At 39.1% G+C, this 20,690-nt stretch overlaps 2 protein-coding genes across 2 annotated transcripts; both read left to right on the plus strand.

Annotated features, from left to right (window-relative positions):
• Positions 1-548: 548 nt before the first annotated feature.
• On the plus strand, positions 549-8,249 carry LOC131990995 (uncharacterized). Its single transcript, XM_059356270.1, has 5 exons — positions 549-672; positions 802-1,140; positions 1,257-1,564; positions 7,649-7,876; positions 8,142-8,249. The coding sequence occupies exons 1-5, from the start codon at positions 630-632 to the stop codon at positions 8,214-8,216; spliced, it is 993 nt and encodes a 330-aa protein (XP_059212253.1). The 5' UTR covers positions 549-629; the 3' UTR covers positions 8,217-8,249.
• Positions 8,250-17,685: 9,436 nt separating this feature from the next.
• On the plus strand, positions 17,686-19,995 carry LOC131991078 (protein PIGBOS1). The gene is made up of 2 exons (XM_059356379.1): positions 17,686-17,816; positions 19,534-19,995. The coding sequence occupies exon 2, from the start codon at positions 19,583-19,585 to the stop codon at positions 19,742-19,744; it is 162 nt and encodes a 53-aa protein (XP_059212362.1). The 5' UTR covers positions 17,686-17,816; positions 19,534-19,582; the 3' UTR covers positions 19,745-19,995.
• The last annotated feature ends 695 nt before the right edge of the window (positions 19,996-20,690 follow it).

Below are 20,690 nucleotides of genomic sequence, written 5' to 3' on the forward strand. Positions count from 1 at the left end.
CCACTGAAAGTAAAAAAAATACAGCTTTCAGCAACTCCAAAAGCTTTTTGCGAACATTTTGATATTGTTGTCCAGCAAACCATGGTCACCAGTACATTTAAAAAACTTTTGAGGTGTTGTTCTAACGCACTCTGATCCCAACTGGTCAGGTACCAACACTTTGTCACTACTTCCTGACTTAAGTTGCCTCCAAAACAACATCCACTCTTGGTTTCACACGGGACACCAACACTGATGTTGTTGGACAAATTCTGGGGTTTGTTTGACCTGGGGGCATGATATCCTAAAAGGGTTTGAAATATCGCTCACACGGTGTGTCTATAGACAACTTTAGCTGTGTCCAAAAAGACTTCCAACACTTGTTTTTAACCAAGCACAAAACAACAGTGCAAGTAATCACAGGAGGAGGAAATTCAGCCACGCAGTCTAAATTAAGACCCTGTTTATGAAAACACAACAATCTCTTATCAAATGAAAATGGATGGCAGGTTTGCTAGATGTAGGGGGACGGCCATGTTCCTCAGCCAATCACTACCATTTCCACTTTGTCAACCTTGATCACATCGTGACTACATTTTCCATTCGGGTGGAAGACTTCAGTCGTGCAAGACGAAAGGAGCTGCACCACAATGATCTCTGGACTGGCTGCTTTGGTTCTACTCGGTACAGTGTGTAAGTACAGTTCTGAAGTACAGTGAGAAAGGAAAGAGCAGGTGATAATCCCTGCAGTCACAGTTAGCGTGAGCTTGTGTTTCGTCTTCTTGCTTTGTAACTCTGTGACTCTTTGTCTCTTTTCTTCAGACCTGATTCAGACTGCAGAGGTTTCTCAACAGATGTCTTTGACTGAGGCTGAAGTTGGTGGAAATGTTACTCTTTACTGTCCAGTTTCTGGGATGGATGACAATTTTTTTTTCTGGTACAAGCAGTCTCCTGGACAAATGGTCCAAACAGTTGCTTCTGGGCTTCATGGCAAATCAACAGTCAGTGAACAATTTTCACGGTTCACAGCAACAAAAGAGGATGATCAGTATTTTCTTACCATCATAAATATCAGCAAAGAGGATGAAGCAACATACTTCTGTCAGACTGTGTCTGGGTATTTATCGAGTTTTGTCAGTGTCACCTTCTTGGCTGTGAACGGTAAAATATCCTTTACTTTCAGTGTTTGAGACCAGTTTTTTAAAGTATTTTTCAGATAAGATCTCTTTTGATGATCATGATTTTCTTTCTTTCTTTTTTTTGACTGAATGATGCAGATGGTAATCATCAGAAATCTTTCTACGTGAAACAGAGTCCAGAGACTGAGATGGTCCAGCAGGGCGACCCAGTGACTCTCCAGTGTTCTCTTCTCTCCAAGAACAAAGAAAACACAGACCAGTGTCCAGCTGAACACAGTGTGTACTGGTTCAGATCTGGACCAGGAGCATCTCATCCAGGCCTCCTTTACACCCACAGTGATGAACAAGAGGAAAGAAGTTGTGTCCACAGTCTGTCCAAAACTATCCAGAACTCCTCTGATACTGGGACTTACTACTGCGCTGTGGTCACATGTGGACAGATCCTGGTTGGTGAAGGAACTAGAGTGGAGACAAGTACGTTTTTACATTTATATTTCATTATAGATGCATTTAAGTTAATTTAGCCTGGTCATTCATGTTAAATATGAGGAGTATTAGTCTGGTAGCTGTCTGTCGTTTCTCCTTTTGAGTTGCATTTATGAATTGAGAAGTTTAACTAAATTATATTAATTATTAAACTACATATTGTGCCTACTGACAAACATAATTGGCTCTCTAAATGCCAATGTGGTTCTCAAAAATTATAACTCCAAAGAGCCCATGATTAAAAAAAGCTTTAAGTCTTATAATATCATGTTTGTGATTCAGGATCAGAACTGGATCCAGTTGTCCCTGTTCTTGGAGTCCTGTTGGCCTGCTGTCTGACTGTGATCTTCATCCTAATTTTCTACAGAAATCAAAGGAAAGTTTGTGAAGGTACGTTCTCTGCATTTTATACAAGTTAAGCTTTTTGAGACGCCATTAGCCAATGAAATACAACATGAACTACGTCCAACCAAGTCACTGGAATAAATGTTTCCATTGTACGTTTCTGCAAACCACGGATTAGTAGAAGTGTCATTAAAAACTATCATCCAGTCGCACTTGAGAAACGTTTCCTCAAAGCTCGAGTGAAGTTATTCAGTACTTGTCATTATTACACTGAAGGTGTAATGAGTCCATTACAGGTGGGAATATGTTAACTGTCAAACCAAAAACTGATTCAAGTCTGGTGTTTGTTCATCAGTAGCGTCTAATGTGAGGATGACAACAGCAGCACCGAGGGCTTGTCATCATCTTGGACATGACTGGTCAGCTGTGGATCAATCAGAGAATCTGGTAATTACTCATCCATGTGTCGTCCTATGTGGCCGTGTCATAAATATTCTGCCTACTCTTAGTAGAATCACCCACAACAAAAGAATTTAGAAGTTATGAATATAGCCAAGATGTGTAAATATAACAGATGTTTGAGATGTCACATAAAATAAAATATGTTGAAATCAAACTGTAAAAAACTGCTGTTGTTTTTTTTACAGTGTAATCTTTACTCTTGATCTAATATCTGAACTATTGCTAATTAACATACCACCATTCTTCTGCAGGATGGTGAAGCAAAGGCAGTGTACTACGCAGTGCTGGATTTCTCAACAAGGAAAGGAGGAGAATACACAACAGTGTGTGTGTACGCTGCTGTTAGAGCAGATTAGCACAACCAGCATCACCTTCACTATGGACAAACAGGAGCAGATATCCCCGAGTCTCCTCAGAGGGACCAACAGGGATCAAAAGCAGCTGTATATTAGAAAAGCTTTGCACTCAGCTCATTCTGTGGGAGAGCAGCAGAATCTTTTTAGTTGATTTGTGCATTTGTTGTTGCAGCATGTATGCCAGTTTGTGTTGTCAGCATGTCTATGGACACATTAACATGCAGAGTATCTCTGATGGCCTTCTTCCTACTTCAGCAGCAGCAGGAGCTCAGTGAACAGAGGAGGGCTGGTAAACTCTGCTTCCTTTTATTCTAACTTCACTTTTAGTCTTTTAGTTTTTAGCTCCAGTGTTCCCTCATGGGGGCCTCCGCACTGGGGGGTGTGTTCAGTCTGCCCGTGGGGATGTGGTCTTGGAGACTCCCTGGTCCCGGGGGACTAGGCGGCTCTGCACCATGTGTGGAGTCGGCCCCGGTCTACCCGGGTCCTGGTGGTCTACCAGGTGGTGGTGGTCTGCCCGGGTCCTGGTGGTCTACCAGGTGGTGGTGTTCTACCCGGGTCCTGGTGGTCTACCAAGTGGTGGTGGTCTACCCGGGTGCTGGTGGTCTCCCCGGGTCCTGGTGGTCTCCCCGGGTCCTGGTGGTCTACCCGGGTCGTGGTGGTCTACCCGGGTCCTGGTGGTCTACCCGGGTCCTGGTGGTCTATCCGGGTCCTGGTGGTCTCCCCGGGTCCTGGTGGTCTACCAGGTGGTGGTGGTCTACCCGGGTCCTGGTGGTCTCCCCGGGTCCTGGTGGTCTACCAGGTGGTGGTGGTCTACCCGGGTGCTGGTGGTCTCCCCGGGTCCTGGTGGTCTATCCGGGTCCTGGTGGTCTCCCCGGGTCCTGGTGGTCTCTGTGGCGGGTCCTCTATGGCTGTGGGCTCTGCCTCCTCTCAGTGTGGAGGCTCCCTCAGGTTGCTGTTTCCTCATCTGGATCCTCGGAGCCTTGCCATGTCTCTACACTGTCTATCAATATGTGCTGTGTGTGAGTCTGAGTGTGTGTTTGTGTGCGTGCATGACTAAATGCGTGTGTGCATGTTTGTGTATGTGTACTTACAGATGTGTATGTGGGGGAGGGAGGGGTGGGTTTTGTCATTTTTATTGTCTGTTTTTATTCATATTTTTTTGTAAAGCACTTTGTGTTGCATTTTTATGTATGAAAAGCGCTATATAAATAAAGTTTGATTTGATTTGATTTGACTAGTTTTCAGAGGTGGTGAAAGGCAGCAGACAGACACACTCACACTATCACAGGAGCACATTCACCTGGAGGACAGTTGCAGTTTCTCATCTATTTCATTTCATGTGAACCAGTGTGAAACCCACAAGTACGACAATATAACGGCCACCATATGTGCAGAGGTTCACACATCATGAGATCATTCACTGCTTCAACCTTGTTCTCTCTGTCAGGAGCAGCAGTTTGAGCTGTCACCTTTATTTTATCTCATTATTTAAAAAGAGGTTTTCCTGTTAAGGGTTAGCACCCGGCAGAAAACTGAACCCAGAAAGCAGACCCAAAAACAGGAGTTGATTAAGTAGGCTTTATTTGCCAAGCACAAAAACAAACAGAACACGAATGGCAGGGAAACACCAGGAAAACAGAGTAACAGACAAAGGAACACATCCTAACATTTCTAGTGTCCATCACTTGCTGCAGTGATGGATTGACAGCCTGCCAAATAAATAGTGAATGAGTCAATATATCTACGTTCAAATTAAATCAAAATAAGAACTAATGTGTGTACAGTTTTAGATTTGGAGTTTAGTTCCATTTTTAGAAACACAAGAACACAAATTGTTCTTTAAATGAGCACATAAAGACTTGAGTTTAGAAAGTTTAAGAGGCTAAATTTAGCCTGCAGAGACCTGATGTAGCTCTCCTCTCACTGCACATCCTGTTGAATAGTGTATTCTGAGTAAACAGCCTTGATGGTTGGTCAAAGGGAGGAGAAACAGCCCACCACAGCACATATCAGTCAGAGGAGATGTTGCATGTGGCTTTACTTGTTCTCACCACAGACAGGCAGAAGATCTTTACAGAGTGCTGACAGACAGAACGTTTAAACATGTTTGTTCTAACATTGAAAGAATAATTGTGTCTACATAATAAAATGATCTGTCTGTATTTTGTTAGCCATGCTTTGACTACTTTCTAGTTGTGGTGGACAGATGTGCTGCAGTTCCCCTTCCCACATCAATTATTCGAAAAATAAAATCCATTAAGTTGTTGAATTGCAAATGTTAATGACAAATTGCCCATTAATGAGAACTCTTCCTCTCCTATACAGTCACTCACTAATTCTTCACATCTCTTTTCTGTGTGGTTTTTCTCACCTTTCCCCTGCAACTCTTCCTCAAACTTGCAGACTTCCCCCTACGCTGTAGCTAATGCTGTTTCCACAGTCCTCTTGATCTGTCTTTTAGTGATGAGGGACTTTTAGTTTTAGTTATACTTGGATGTCCAAATGTATATTCATATATTAAATAAAACAAATGTATCAGGTTCTCTCTATATTTACACAAACACAACACAAACTCTAGCTCCATGAAGGGTTTAGCTTAGCACAAAATCAGGAAGTGAAACTGCTAGCCTCCACTGAAAGAGGAAAATACAGCTTTCAGCAACTCCAAAAGCTTTTTGCGAACATCTTGATATCGTTGTCCAGCAAACCATGGTCACCAGTACATTTAAAAAATTTTTGAGGTGTTGTTCTAACGCACTCTGATCCCAACTGGTCAGGTACCAACACTTTGTCACTACTTCCTCACTTAAGTTGCCATCCACTCTTGGTTTCACACAGGACACCAACACTGATGTCGTTGGACAAATTCTGGGGTTTGTTTGACCTGGGGGCATGACATCCAAAAAGGGTTTGAAATATTGCTCACACAGTGTGTCTATAGACAACTTTAGCTGTGTCCAAAAAGACTTCCAACACCAAGCACAAAAAAACAGCACTAGCAATCACAGGAGGAGGAAATTCAGCCACGCAGTCTAAATTAAGACCCTGCTTATGAAAACACAACAACAACTAGGCCTGCAAGCAGGACTGAACGGGAACGAGCAGAGTGGAGCCGTCGGGGGAGGCGCCATTGGGGGAGGCGCCATTGGGGGCGTTGCTGAGGGCTCAGTCCCTATGCATACCAAATTGCGTGTCTCCTACTACTGTGCTCGTGGTAGGTGTAAAACATATTACTTCCTGTAGCCAGCAGGGGGCGCTATGACTGTGTCAATTTTGACATGTGGGTGTGTTCAGGGCTTGACTCTCATCACGTGTGAGAAATTTGGGACAGATTGGACAATGTATGCTCAAGTTATACAGTGTCGTGTGTTATGGCGAGACGCCATATTTTGCCGCCATGCCACGCCCACATAGTGTGACAGTCAGTAAAGCTTTTGATAACTTTTGATCCCAAAGAAATGGCGAAAAACTTATTCGATTAAAGATGGCCAACTTCCTGTTGGGTTTGAGGTATGGCTCCCAGAGGCTTTTTGGTGCGTCTCCACATGATTCATGTGTACCAAATTTCGTGTCTCTACGTGAAACCTACGGCTTGGGCTAGGTGTAAAACATGTTACTTTCTGTTGCCAGCAGGGGGCGCTATGACTGTGTGTCAATATTGACATGGGGGTGTGTTCAGGGCTAGACCCTCATCACGTGTGAGAAATTTGGGACAGATTGGACAATGTATGGTCAAGTTATACAGTCTTGTGTTGTATGGTGGGATGCCATATTTTGGCACCATGCCACGCCCACATAGTGTGACGGTCAGTAAAGCTTTTGATAACTTTTGATCCCAAAAGCCTTGTGATGCTACTGACCAACTTTGAAGTCAATTGGGTTAAATCTGTAGGAGGAGTTTGTTAAAGTATGCAACGTGGTCATTTTATGAAAGGGGGCGTGAATAAAGCATAAGGGGCGGGGCATTATGAAATATTGTTATTTAGAAGTGTTAAGGGCTGGACTCTGATGAAGCATGACAGGGACGGCCATGTTCTACAGCCAATCACTACCATTTCCACTTTGTCAACCTCGATCACATCGTGACTACATTTTCCATTCGGGTGGAAGACTTCAGTCGTGCAAGACGAAAGGAGCTGCACCACAATGATCTCTGGACTGGCTGCTTTGGTTCTACTCGGTACAGTGTGTAAGTACAGTTCTGAAGTACAGTGAGAAAGGAAAGAGCAGGTGATAATCCCTGCAGTGACAGTTAGTGTGAGCTTGTGTTTCGTCCTCTTGCTTTGTAACTCTGTGACTCTTTGTCTCTTTTCTTCAGACCTGATTCAGACTGCAGAGGTTTCTCAACAAATGTCTTTGACTGAGGTTGAAGTTGGTGGAAATGTTACTCTTCTCTGTCCAGTTTCTGGAAAGGATGGCAGGTCTTTTTACTGGTACAAGCAGTCTCCTGGACAAATGGTCCAACCAGTTGCTTCTGTATTTTATGGCAAATTAACAGTCAGTGAACAATTTTCACGGTTCACAGCAACAATAGAGGATGATCAGTATTTTCTTACCATCATAAATATCAGCAAAGAGGATGAAGCAACATACTTCTGTCAGATTGTGTCTGTGTATTTACAGAGTTTTGTCAGTGTCACCTTCTTGGCTGTGAACGGTAAAATATCCTTTACTTTCAGTGTTTGAGACCAGTTTTTTAAAGTATTTTTCAGATAAGATCTCTTTTGATGATCATGATTTTCTTTCTTTCTTTTTTTTGACTGAATCATGCAGATGGTAATCATCAGAAATCTTTCTACGTGAAACAGAGTCCAGAGACTGAGATGGTCCAGCAGGGCGACCCAGTGACTCTCCAGTGTTCTCTTCTCTCCAAGAACAAAGAAAACACAGACCAGTGTCCAGCTGAACACAGTGTGTACTGGTTCAGATCTGGACCAGGAGCATCTCATCCAGGCCTCCTTTACACCCACAGTGATGAACAAGAGGAAAGAAGTTGTGTCCACAGTCTGTCCAAAACTATCCAGAACTCCTCTGATACTGGGACTTACTACTGCGCTGTGGTCACATGTGGACAGATCCTGGTTGGTGAAGGAACTAGAGTGGAGACAAGTACGTTTTTACATTTATATTTCATTATAGATGCATTTAAGTTAATTTAGCCTGGTCATTCATGTTAAATATGAGGAGTATTAGTCTGGTAGCTGTCTGTTCTTTAAGTTGCATTTATAAACTGACATGTTTTGCAAAATTATATTAAACATTTACTTACAAATTTTGACTGTTGGCAAACAAAATTAGTTTCAAAACGACAATGTGGTTTTCAAAATTATTACTCCAAAGAGAACATGTTTAAAAAAAGCTAAATGTATCTTAGGATGCGATTGTGATTCAGGATCAGAACTGGATCCAGTTGTCCCTGTTCTTGGAGTCCTGTTGGCCTGCTGTCTGACTGTGATCTTCATCCTAGTTTTCTACAGAAATCAAAGGAAAGTTTGTGAAGGTACGTTCTCCGCAAGTTAAACTTTTTGAGACGCCATTAGCCAATGAAATACAACATGAACTACGTCCAACCAAGTCACTAGAATAAATGTTTCCATTGTATGTTTCTGCAAACCACGGATTAGTAGAAGTGTCATTCAAAACTATCATCCAGTCACACTTGAGAAACGTTTCCTCAAAGCTCGAGTGAAGTTATTCAGTACTTGTCATTATTACAGAGTCCGTTATAGGAGGGAATATGTTAACTGTCAAACCAAAAACTGATTAAAGTCTGGTGTTTGTTCATCAGTAGCGTCTAATGTGAGGATGACAACAGCAGCACCGAGGGCTTGTCATCATCTTGGACATGACTGGTCAGCTGTGGATCAACCAGAGAATCTGGTAATTACTCTTCCATGTGTCGTCCTATGTGGCCGTGTGATAAATATTCTGCCTACTTTTAGTAAAAATACACATATTTCTTAAAGTATCATCCACAACAAAAGAATTTAGAAGTTATGAATATAGCCAAGAGGTATAAATATAACAGATGTTTTAGATGTCACATAAAATAAAATATGTTGAAATCAAACTGTAAAAAACTGCTGTTGTTTTTTTACAGTGTAATCTTTACTCTTGATCTAATATCTGAACTATTGCTAATTAACATACCACCATTCTTCTGCAGGATGGTGAAGCAAAGGCAGTGTACTACGCAGTGCTGGATTTCTCAACAAGGAAAGGAAGAGAATACACAACAGTGTGTGTGTACGCTGCTGTTAGAGCAGATTAGCACAACCAGCATCACCTTCACTATGGACAAACAGGAGCAGATATCCCAGAGTCTCCTCAGAGGGACCAACAGGGATCAGAAGCAGCTGTATATTAGAAAAGCTTTGCACTCAGCTCATTCTGTGGGAGAGCAGCAGAATCTTTTTAGTTGATTTGTGCATTTGTTGTTGCAGCATGTGTGCCAGTTTGTGTTGTCAGCATGTCTATGGACACATTAACATGCAGAGTATCTCTGATGGCCTTCTTCCTACTTCAGCAGCAGCAGGAGCTCAGTGAACAGAGGAGGGCTGGTAAACTCTGCTTCCTTTTATTCTAACTTCACTTTTAGTCTTTTAGTTTTTAGCTCCAGTGTTCCCTCATGGGGGCCTCCTCACTGGGGGGTGTGTTGGGTCTGCCCGTGGGGATGTGGTCTTGGAGACTCCCTGGTCCCGGGGGTGACGGCGGCTCTGCACCATGTGTGGAGTCCGCCCCGGTCTACCCGGGTCCTGGTGGTCTACCAGGTGGTGGTGGTCTACCCGGGTCCTGGTGGTCTACCAAGTGGTGGTGGTCTACCAGGTGGTGGTGGTCTACCCGGGTCCTGGTGGTCTACCAGGTGGTGGTGGTCTACCCAGGTCCTGGTGGTCTCCCCGGGTCCTGGTGGTCTACCAGGTGGTGGTGGTCTACCCGGGTCCTGGTGGTCTACCCGGGTCCTGGTGGTCTACCAGGTGGTGGTGGTCTACCCGGGTCCTGGTGGTCTACCCGGGTCCTGGTGGTCTACCAGGTGGTGGTGGTCTACCCGGGTCCTCGTGGTCTACCCGGGTCCTGGTGGTCTACCAAGTGGTGGTGGTCTACCCGGGTCCTGGTGGTCTCCCCAGGTCCTGGTGGTCTACCCGGGTCGTGGTGGTCTCCCCGGGTCCTGGTGGTCTCCCCGGGTCCTGGTGGTCTCCCCGGGTCCTGGTGGTCTCCCCGGGTCCTGGTGGTCTACCCGGGTCCTGGTGGTCTCTGTGGCGGGTCCTCTATGGCTGTGGGCTCTGCCTCCTCTCAGTGTGGAGGCTCCCTCAGGTTGCTGTTTCCTCATCTGGATCCTCGGAGCCTTGCCATGTCTCTACACTGTCAATCAATATGTGCTGTGTGTGAGTCTGAGTGTGTGTTTGTGTGCGTGCATGACTAAATGCGTGTGTGCATGTTTGTGTATGTGTACTTACAGATGTGTATGTGGGGGGGAGGGGTGGGTTTTGTCATTTTTATTGTCTGTTTTTATTCATATTTTTTTGTAAAGCACTTTGTGTTGCATTTTTATGTATGAAAAGCGCGATATGAATAAAGTTTGATTTGATTTGATTTGACTAGTTTTCAGAGGTGGAGAAAGGCAGCAGACAGACACACTCACACTATCACAGGAGCACATTCACCTGGAGGACAGTTGCAGTTTCTCATCTATTTCATTTCATGTGAACCAGTGTGAAACCCACAAGTACGACAATATAACGGCCAGCATATGTGCAGAGGTTCACACATCATGAGATCATTCACTGCTTCAACCTTGTTCTCTCTGTCAGGAGCAGCAGTTTGAGCTGTCACCTTTATTTTATCTCATTATTTAAAAAGAGGTTTTCCTGTTAAGGGTTAGCACCTGGCAGAAAACTGAACCCAGAAAGCAGACCCAAAAACAGGAGTTGATTAAGTAGGCTTTATTTGCCAAGCACAAAAACAAACAGAACACAAAGGGCAGGGAAACACCAGGAAAACAGAGTAACAGACAAAGGAACACATCCTAACATTTCTAGTGTCCATCACTTGCTGCAGTGATGGATTGACAGCCTGCTAAATTAATAGTGAATGAGTCAATATATCTACGTTAAATAAAAGTTAAATAAAAATAAGAACTAATGTGTGTACAGTTTTACATTTGGAGTTTAGTTCCATTTTTAGAAACACAAGAACACAAATTGTTCTTTAAATGAGCACATAAAGACTTGAGTTTAGTTTAAGAGGCTTATTTTACCCTGCAGAGAGCTCATGTAGCTCTCCCCTCACTGCACATCCTGTTGAATAGTGTATTCTGAGTAAAAAGCCTTGATGGTTGGTCAAAGGGAGGAGAAACAGCCCACCACAGCACATATCAGTCAGAGGAGCTGTTGCATGTGGCTTTACTTGTTCTCACCACAGACAGGCAGAAGATCTTTACAGAGTGCTGAGAGACAGAAAGTTTAAACATGTTTGTTCTAACATTGAAGTTAGTCATGCTTTGTCTAGTTTCTAGTTGTGGACAGATGTGCTGCAGTTCCTGTTGAAAGCACTGACTGTCTGCTAATGTCTCTTTGTGTCTCAGTGTTAACATGCTGCTACTGCCATGACACAACAAGGTCTGTGAACCTGATGCTTTTAGAAATAATAAAGACACATGCATGGTCAATTTGTTATTATTGGCCACATGCTCAAAAAATAAATATCCGTTGTCCAAGTAAGGCATGATTTACTAAATGCAGCAATGATCCTCGTCACGATGATGATTTGTCGTCTTGTATTCAATTTCATATTGTTCTATGAGGGGGAGATGTCTTTGCATTTATGTATGTCGCAACTTAGAAAAGTCAAAAGCTGCAACAATAGCTACAACCTCCACCACACAGTGGACCTGTCAGTACAGAAAGTGCACCGTAGCAGATATTATTTCATGTTTTACAACCACTAACGCTGTGTTGGCTACTGCAGTTTACTAGCTAAAAACAACCTAAAAGTTGCCAACTACACTTATAAGTCAACTAGTTGTTGATTTTGGTGCCTGACAGATGCCTCATCTGAGTATACAGGCTCAAACATGTTTGGTTGAATCTCTCTGATGTTTCCAATAGACCAGATGTAAAACTTCCTCTACAGTCTGGAGATCGTGGTTTGCTCTGCTCTGTCACTGGTCAACCTAGTGTGAGCAGTGGTGCTCGAGGAAACGGAGGCCAGAGTAGGGCTGGGCGATATGGCCTAAAAATTATCACGATATTTCAGGGTATTTTTGCGATAACGATATTCTTGACGATATTAAAAAATACTGAAAAATATGATTTTTTAGTCTGTATAAATAAATAAAACTAAAAACAATGCTGGACTCTTAAGTATTAGCAAATAATAATAAAAAATAACCATTTAGAGGGTCTGGGGGGGCCCCCAGGAGAACATTTTGGACATTTTATACTACAATGTGATTAATCTCGTCCACTTTGAGAGCTAAATGTGAGCAAACACCTCACAGAACATTTTTCACAGTCCACTAGGACATGGAGCAGCCAGACAGTGTTAAATAATAGCAGCTAGGAGGGTCCGGGGGAATTAACCCTGGAGAATTTATTTTTAATAAAATCTCAAATTTGGAGCCTCTCACACATTCTAATGCCACTATTCCATACACTGATCTTATTATTGCATATTTTTATTTATATATTTTTAATTTAACTATTGTAAAGTAGAATAAAGGTTCTTGTATGTTTTATTGAAGTCATCTTATTTTGACAGTCTTCTTGTAAATTCTCTGGTGGATTTAACACTGTGCTCTTATTTTGAAAGCTGCATGTGTTTAGCGACAGGAAGTAATAGTAGCTTTTTGTGATTAAAACAACTTTAATTGTTTCTCAACAGAATTAACAGTGAAGACGGCATTAATCAAGTTAAAGTCAGTTAAAGTTTTCTACTCTTTGCACTCACACACAACTATTAAAACCACTATACCACTTTTTTTTTTGTTCAAAGCGACCCCGGTGATCTAATGGAAGTCTTCTCACAACAGCAAAGTTTCTGCTGTTATCTAGATATGTTGGTTCTCTTACTGGTCAGTTTCTGAGGGAAATATAATTTATGCACAGCATACTTAGATCATGTTTTGTGGTGGCGATATCCAGGCTGTTTATAGGTAAATCTATGAAAAAATAATGTACTGCAGTTTGTAGGAAATTAACAACATGGGCTGCGGACCATCCCAGCTGACATTGGGTGAGAGGGGGGGTCCACCCTGGACAGGTCTCCAGACTTTCACAGGGCTGACACATAGAGACAGACAATCACGCTCTCATTCACTCCTATGGGCAATTCAGAGTCACCAATTAAACCTAAGTGCATGTTTTTGGACTGTGGGAGGAAGCTGGAGAGAAAATAATGTAGTAGATATAAACTAGAAAATGTCCTCTGGGTAAATAGTGAAAGGGCCACTACTGCCGGTGTGTGTACACTATGATGAGATTCTTCAGAGATTTATAACAATTAATACTAGTAATGTTATGATACTATATAATATACAAGGAGCACACCTACAACAAGCATTCCTCTTCAAGTATTTATTTATACAGCAACCTATGACCTTTAACCTCAAAATGTGTGTGTGTGTGTGCGCGTGTGTGTGCGCGTGTGTTTGAAGCATGTGTATCTGGAGGAGTGTGCGCGCTTACGCGAATGTGTGCGTGTGTGTGTGTGTGTGTGTATCTGTAATCACATCAAAGCATCAAAGGCTTTGCGGTCGACCAATCAGAGCAGAGCAATCAACAGAATTAACAGCTGTGGAATCTTCTGGCACAGTGACAGCAGCCAGAGGTGGACAGACTGGAATTTCTGTCCTCGAACAGAAAGCATTTTTGGCAAAACCATAATACCTATCATTGATCCGACTTCACTTTGAGCGTCCTGAGTTCTTCCTGAACGTCTACATATGTTTTTTGTGAAGAAAAATTAAGAAATAGCTTTGTTAGAGCGATCTAAAAACACTGTTCCATCTCCCTTTTTCAGAAATCTCCCTGCGTTTTTAATATGGGAGCCAATGAGGCTGTTGGTGGTGTTGGTGGCGCATCTGTGCGTCCTACGCCCAAACTATAACTCTGACAGCTTTACCAGAGGATTTTGAGGGAGAAGACTAATTTTCCTACGTTTCTATGTATAAATTATTTCTGTAGAGTGGAATTTGCGGCCTGGAGCGCAGTTTTAAAATGTATTTTTTGACAGTTTTTTCTCTCCCTCTACACTCTGGTGATGACATCACACACTGTGACACGAACATTCCGTGCAATACACACCCATTATAATCTCAGAATTTCTCCAAAAATGATCATGGTCATTGAACAGGGATTGATAAAAAACTATATGACCTATCGAAACGTGGATTAATACACCGACACACAAGACTTGTGTCTACTGTTTAAAGTTTAAATGGAGTCTCTAGGTGGAATTATGCCGGAGAAGTAGACGTTTAAAAATCTCTAATTATTGTTCTTTTTCCCTCATTTTTTGTCGGCCGTCCCATTCACTTCAATGCAAAATTTTGGGCAGTTTTGGGTGGTGAAGACATAATGACAGTCGTGTCCAGGAAGATATCCTACAAACGTTGTGATATCAACAGGTTAAATCCATCTCCAAACTAGAAATCAAAATCCAACAAAAAATTCAGTTATTGCACTAAGTTACAGTAACATTTACCTGCTCTTGTGTCTTCTGTGATTGTTCACATTCTGTGTCTGTGTATTAAAACTTTACAGCTCTGAACAGTTACAAACCATCTTCACATCACTGCCACCTGTAGGTGAAAACCAGAAGATACAACTTTTAAACCTTTTCCTGTTCATTAACTCATGTCATATATTTATAAAAGACTATGTTTCTTTTTGTTTGATTGTTTTTTATTTAGATCCTGTTAGCTTTAGCTGCAGCAGCTATTCTTCCTGGAGTCTATCATCATATTGTGACAAATACAATGTAGAAATACACAGAATGATAACAGACATGACATACATTATATGATACATAACATAAAACAAAAAGAACACACAGGCAATACGTCATTACATTTCACATAAAACATGATGACATCACAAAACAAATAGAAAACAACACAGACAGCTGCATCAATTAAAGTTGATATTTAGATAATGACTCTAACTTGTTTTTTAAAGCGATATAGATTTAATTGAGTAATATGGTAAGTTGCATTGCCCTATATATAATGATATTATATATCTATATATATTCTGTATATATATATATATATATATAAACAGTACGTTGTACCTAGTCTTGTATCTTGGTAAAGTGAAACAACCTCCAGCTGTCTTGTTGAATAATTATGTGCCTCTGAACTGAAAGACACATTTCTATAAATAATAAGAGGTGATTTTACAGGTCGAGATTTAACATAAAAACATGATTTAAAGTTTTTGACTTTCTTCTTTAAAAAAAAATTACATCACAACAATAGAGTCCCATCTTAACAAAACACTACTTACATAAAAAAATCAGGACAAATAATCGAAAAAATATAGTTAGAATATATAAAGAAATGCTGCATAAGGAGTACTTTTACTTTTGATACATGTTTATAAATTAAACCACATAAAGTATATTAAATAGTTCAAATGAGCCCTATAAATAAATCTAATAATATATTTATAATATATAAAACAGTCTGAGTGGTCCATTCTGCATAACGAGTACTTTTACTTTTGATACTTTAAGTACATTTTGATGCTGATACTTTTGTACTTTTACTTCAGTAAGTTTTGAATGCAGTACTTTTACTGTAGTGGAGTCATTTCACAGTGTGTATTAGTACTTTTACTGCAGTAAATAAAGGATCTGAATACTTCCATCACTGGATGTCTCGAGTGGCAAATACAAAATCCCTGTGAATTTTTGTTGATGAGAGTCTGAGTTGGAGAGAACAAACTGAATGGATGAGCAGAAACATAAATCAATCTGTGGGTATAATAATAAATAGTTCTCTTGTTACCAAACCCTGCCTCCTAATTCTTTATGCAGCTTCATTTATCCTTATCTTTCATATTTTAATATAGTTTGGGCGAGTACTTATCCTACTGCTCTCCACAAAATATTGCTCCTTCAGAAACATTTTGTTGGGATTTCAACTAAATCAGAGTCTCACATCCCGTCTGCTCCTCTCTTTCACAAAATCCAATAATTTATTCCCAAACAAGGTTATTATAGTAAGTTAGTAAAACTAACGAAATAACAGAAACTAAAATTGAAAAAACATTTTCGTTAACTGAAATAAAAATACTTTTTTTTTTTTTTTAAATGGTTGCAAAACCACAAGTAAATGTAACTAAAATTATAGTGAAAATTTCCTTCGTTTTTCTCTTTGTCAACTTTTTGTGTGTGTTCCTGCTTTGTGGGCTTCAGGAGCAGCGAGGGTTAAATGACCGTAATGAACCGTGTCGGCTGGAAAGAGAAACTTCTCAGCTGTCAGAAAACATTGAATTAACTGTTTAGTTATTATGGTAAAAGTGTCGCCGGCTCGAAACACTCTTTAGATGTTGTGTTTTCACTGTGTGAAGTGAAAGTCTTTAATTCAACCATCAGATTACAAATCACATTTTTCTGTCGCAGTGTTGAAAATCCATCAGAATACATGAAGGGAAACACTGAATAATCCTTTCTGTTGATATGAAATATATTTATTATCTGCTGGTTAGTGAACAGGAACACATGGTGAATAATCTGTTTACTGAGACTGGGATGTTTACACAACAACAAACATTATAAACACCTGAACTGTAAGAGTTAATAACCTGATTGGGGCTGAGATGATAAACCAAAGAAATAAAGGAAACATTTACACATAGTCTATTACAAAACAACTAAATCTAATAAAAACTAAACTAAAACTAGCAAACTCACTCTAAAAACTCATTAAAACTAACTGAATTTAAAAACAAGGGTGGTATCATTTTTTTTATGATTTTGTGTCTTTTTTGACAATTTTTACATCTTTTTTTGTCATTTTGTGTCTTTTTTAGTAATTTTCACATCTATTCTTTAGTCATTTTGTGTCTTTTTATAATTTTTATGTCTATTTTTTGTCATTTTGTGTCTTTTCGTCATTTTTACATCTACAGTCATGGAAACATTCTTGATAATAACCAAAATCATGATCAATAAAACCATGTTAAATGTCTAGATATCAGCTCTTAAATTAAACTCTGATCAGATATTTTTGTTGTTATCATTATATTATTTGTCCAAACAAATGAACCTTTAGTTGAACCAGACATTAAAATGAACAAGAAACTGAAGAAAACAATGTGGTCTAATATTTTTTCCATGACTGTATGTCTCTGATAAAAAAAAATAATTTGGGTTTCTGGTGATGTTTTAACCAATAATAAAATAATGAGCTAGTGAGTCAAATTTGGACACAAAAGCGAGTAAATAAATAACTATTATGTTTGTTTTTTTGTTTGTTTTTATAGGCCGTTATTCTTGTTTTCATCATTCACTGGTGCATCTCAATAAATCAGAATATGATTAAAAAAAAAGTAGTTGAAGTCAACCAAGTTTACATTTACATATTAAACATACTTTTTAAAATTGGTCTTTTGTAATATTCACATTTTTTGAGACAGTGAATTTTAGGTCTTCATTAAATGTAAGCCATAATCATAATTAGAAGAGATTAAACAAAAGAAGACATGAAATGTTTCATTCTGTGTGTAATGGATCTATATATAATGTGTTATTTCACCCTTTTGAATTGAATTACTGACATAAATAAACTTTCTATCATATTTTCTATGAGATGCGCCTGTACTGTTATTGCTGTAATTCCCTGACTGTCCACCAGGGGGCGGGCGGACTGCAGCGTGTCACTGTTCTACCAGAATTCAGAGCAGAAGAAGAAGAAGAAGAAGGACTGTTAGCTGCTGCTAGCTACTGCTAGCTGTCCTTGTAGTTGTATCTTTAGTTTTTAACCCTTTGTGTCCTTCTGTGTGTCTGTGTTTGGTGACTATATTCTCTCCGGATAAACCTCTCCCCGGTGAGTTATAAATGTTACAGATAATCTCCTATAAACAGATAAACTGTCATGTTTCAGTGTGTTTAGCTAACGTTGCTAACGGCAACTGTCAAGCTAGCAGTGACGCTGTGGCCACATATCCGGCTTGGATTTTACAAAAATAAAACTCTAAAATGAAATCTCTTTAATTCTCAGTCGTGTCAGCGGAAATCACGTTTGTATTACACAGAATTGTTGTTCACAAAAGGATAATTATAAAACAAAAAACGAGTGGTTATTTGATTTTCGATTCAAAATACAAACATTAAAATAAAAAATACAAGGCTTTTTACTTCAGAAAGGGATAGACGGGTGAAGAAGCTCGTCACTCAAAACGCAAGTTTGTCTGATTATCTGAGTCTTATACTGAAAACTGAAACAGGAAGTCCAGAGTCGGAAACTAAAAATAAATAATAATTAAAATGTGCAATAAAACGGACATGTGCAACACAACTGATATGTGCAAAACATTCAATCTACCTCATCTATAAATGTATAGCATTTTCAGTGCTAATTTATAATTTATTTAATTTATTTATTTTTATACTTATTACATATTATTACATTACATGTCCTTGTTCTTGTTTCTGTCCTTGTTTAGTTGTTATTTTTAAAATGTTTTTACTGATGTTGTTTTGTATTATGATTGTCATAACTAACTTGATTGAAAAAGGGACCACTCCCCTTCAAAGTAAGAGTCTCAGGGTCTGAAGTGTGCTGGCTGCTTGGTGATGTTTTGATTTTAATTTTTGTTATTATAACTAGAAAACAAAAAATAAATCATGTTTTAAATAAAGTCTATCCCCCTCTGACCCTGATGAATCAAAAAACCTTGGATTTACATTTTAATGTTTGTATTTTTAAACTAAAATCAAATTACCACTCATTTGTTTTTTAATATCTTTTTGTGAACCGAAAATGCAAAAAAGACCAAAAGATCCACAGACCTACAGAGACTTATATTACATGAACATTGTGGGAAAATGCAGTCTGATGATTTTTGTTTTATTCGTACTGATTGATTGTTTGATTAATTATCTAACCTTTTATAAAATGTCAGTGTTTGATGACAAACGTTATTATTCCATCTGAAATCAATAACTTCTACTCCAGCTGTACCAGCTTTAAATAATAATAATAATAATAATAATAATGATAAATAAGAGTGAATGGGATGATGACAAAATGTAATACTTAGATTATTTTCTTTGGAATATTCTGGGTATATTATTTCCACATTTTTACTGCAGTTATATTTTTGCTTATATTCTATTTTATAAGGTTTTTTATTTTTAACTTTTTATTTACTTATTTATTCATTTATTTTCTTCTTTTGCAGAGGATGTTGTTTTTTGGGAGGGGCATACATTTAAACATTTTTCTTTTAGTTTTTTCTGTTTGTTGAAATGATCAAAATTTCAATAGATATACCTTTAAAAAATATATCATTGCACCTTTCAACATTAGGTCCTTTTTCAGGTAATTCTGCCATTATTATTATTATTATTATTAATAATAATATTACATAGCCAGCGACACAACAACTGTCTGCAGAGTCACTAACAACACCATCCACCAAGTTATGCTTAAAATTTAGCAAGAGCTTGTAACATTCAACAGAGCAGAGAAGACGTAATGATAAAGAAAAGAAGGTAATAAGTCAAAGTGTCTTGGATAACAAGACTCTCCTCTGTTTCAGGATCCTCTTGTGCCTCAACACTGGGATTAAATATTAATAATATATTAATATGTTCAGAAGAAGAATCCCTTTCTCTCAGATGGCCTTGGCCACGTTTCTGGGAGTCGCTGGTGGAGTTTATATCTACAGACCGTGGTTTGAGCCGGAGCTCAAGACCCAGACACAACAAAACCAGGAGGACGGGTCCAAGAAACAGAATGAAACAGAATGAAATTATTAAATACTTCACACACAGGAGCCAGAAGACCTGGATCAGGAGCCAGAGGAGCTGGATCAGGAGCCAGAAGACCTGGATCAGGAGCCAGAAGACCTGGATCAGGAGCCAGAAGAGCTGGATCAGGACTGAACCAGAGACCAGACACACCTGAACACATTCAGGCTTCTTTGTGGTTCTTTGTATGATTGTAAATGTACAGAATAAGGTATTCATTAATGAATTATTAAATTAATAATTCAACCTCCTGAATTATCATGTTTCAAAGTGATGTGTCAAAGTTTTCATTTCCAAAGCTTAAAAAGGGAAAACTCCCATTTCACAAGACCTTTTTATTACCCCATTTATATTCTATATTACTGTCCTCTTTATTTTCTTTCTTTTTTTTAAACTTTGTTTATTATGGGGTTTCTTTCACAATAGAACACAGACATACAGGAACACTCAGAACAGAATCCCCACCCCAAAAAGTAAAAATAAATAAATATATAGATAGATAAATAATGATAATGCATTATATTTAAAGCACCTTTCAAAACACCCAAGGACGCTGTACAACAAAACATAAAATTGAAAAAAAAAACAAGAAAAAAAAAACTGGCAACAAAATAAAACATAATAATAATAATAATAATAATGATAAATAGTAAATGAGTAAATCTAAGACAATATAAGTTAGGTATGTTGTAAAAGAGGACATAAACAAAAAGGAGAGAATTTTACAGAAAACAAAAAACAAACAAGCAGAAGTACAGTACATACTGAATAGTATTTAAGTGGGTTGTCATCTAAGCACAATGAAATCTGTGGTTGTTATATTACTGTAATTTATTAAATATGTAGATAAATGGCTTTGTGAACAACAAAAGCATGATTAGGATAATTCCAGTGATGTAATAATTAAAGTGGCCCCTTAAGACTGATTTCCACATTACTGCCAAAG

The sequence above is a fragment of the Centropristis striata genome, chromosome 2 (genome assembly GCF_030273125.1).
Source record: "Centropristis striata isolate RG_2023a ecotype Rhode Island chromosome 2, C.striata_1.0, whole genome shotgun sequence".
NCBI classification, from domain to species: domain Eukaryota; kingdom Metazoa; phylum Chordata; class Actinopteri; order Perciformes; family Serranidae; genus Centropristis; species Centropristis striata.

Bases quoted from the DNA above. Each gene is read 5' to 3' on its own strand.
- LOC131990995 (XM_059356270.1), top strand. From the start codon at position 630: ATGATCTCTGGACTGGCTGCTTTGGTTCTACTCGGTACAGTGT. The intron at 1,141-1,256 runs GTAAAATATCCT...TGAATGATGCAG, and splicing joins CACCTTCTTGGCTGTGAACG to ATGGTAATCATCAGAAATCT. The intron at 7,877-8,141 runs GTACGTTTTTAC...AATGTATCTTAG, and splicing joins AGGAACTAGAGTGGAGACAA to GATGCGATTGTGATTCAGGA.
- LOC131991078 (XM_059356379.1), top strand. From the start codon at position 19,583: ATGTTCAGAAGAAGAATCCCTTTCTCTCAGATGGCCTTGGCCACGTTT.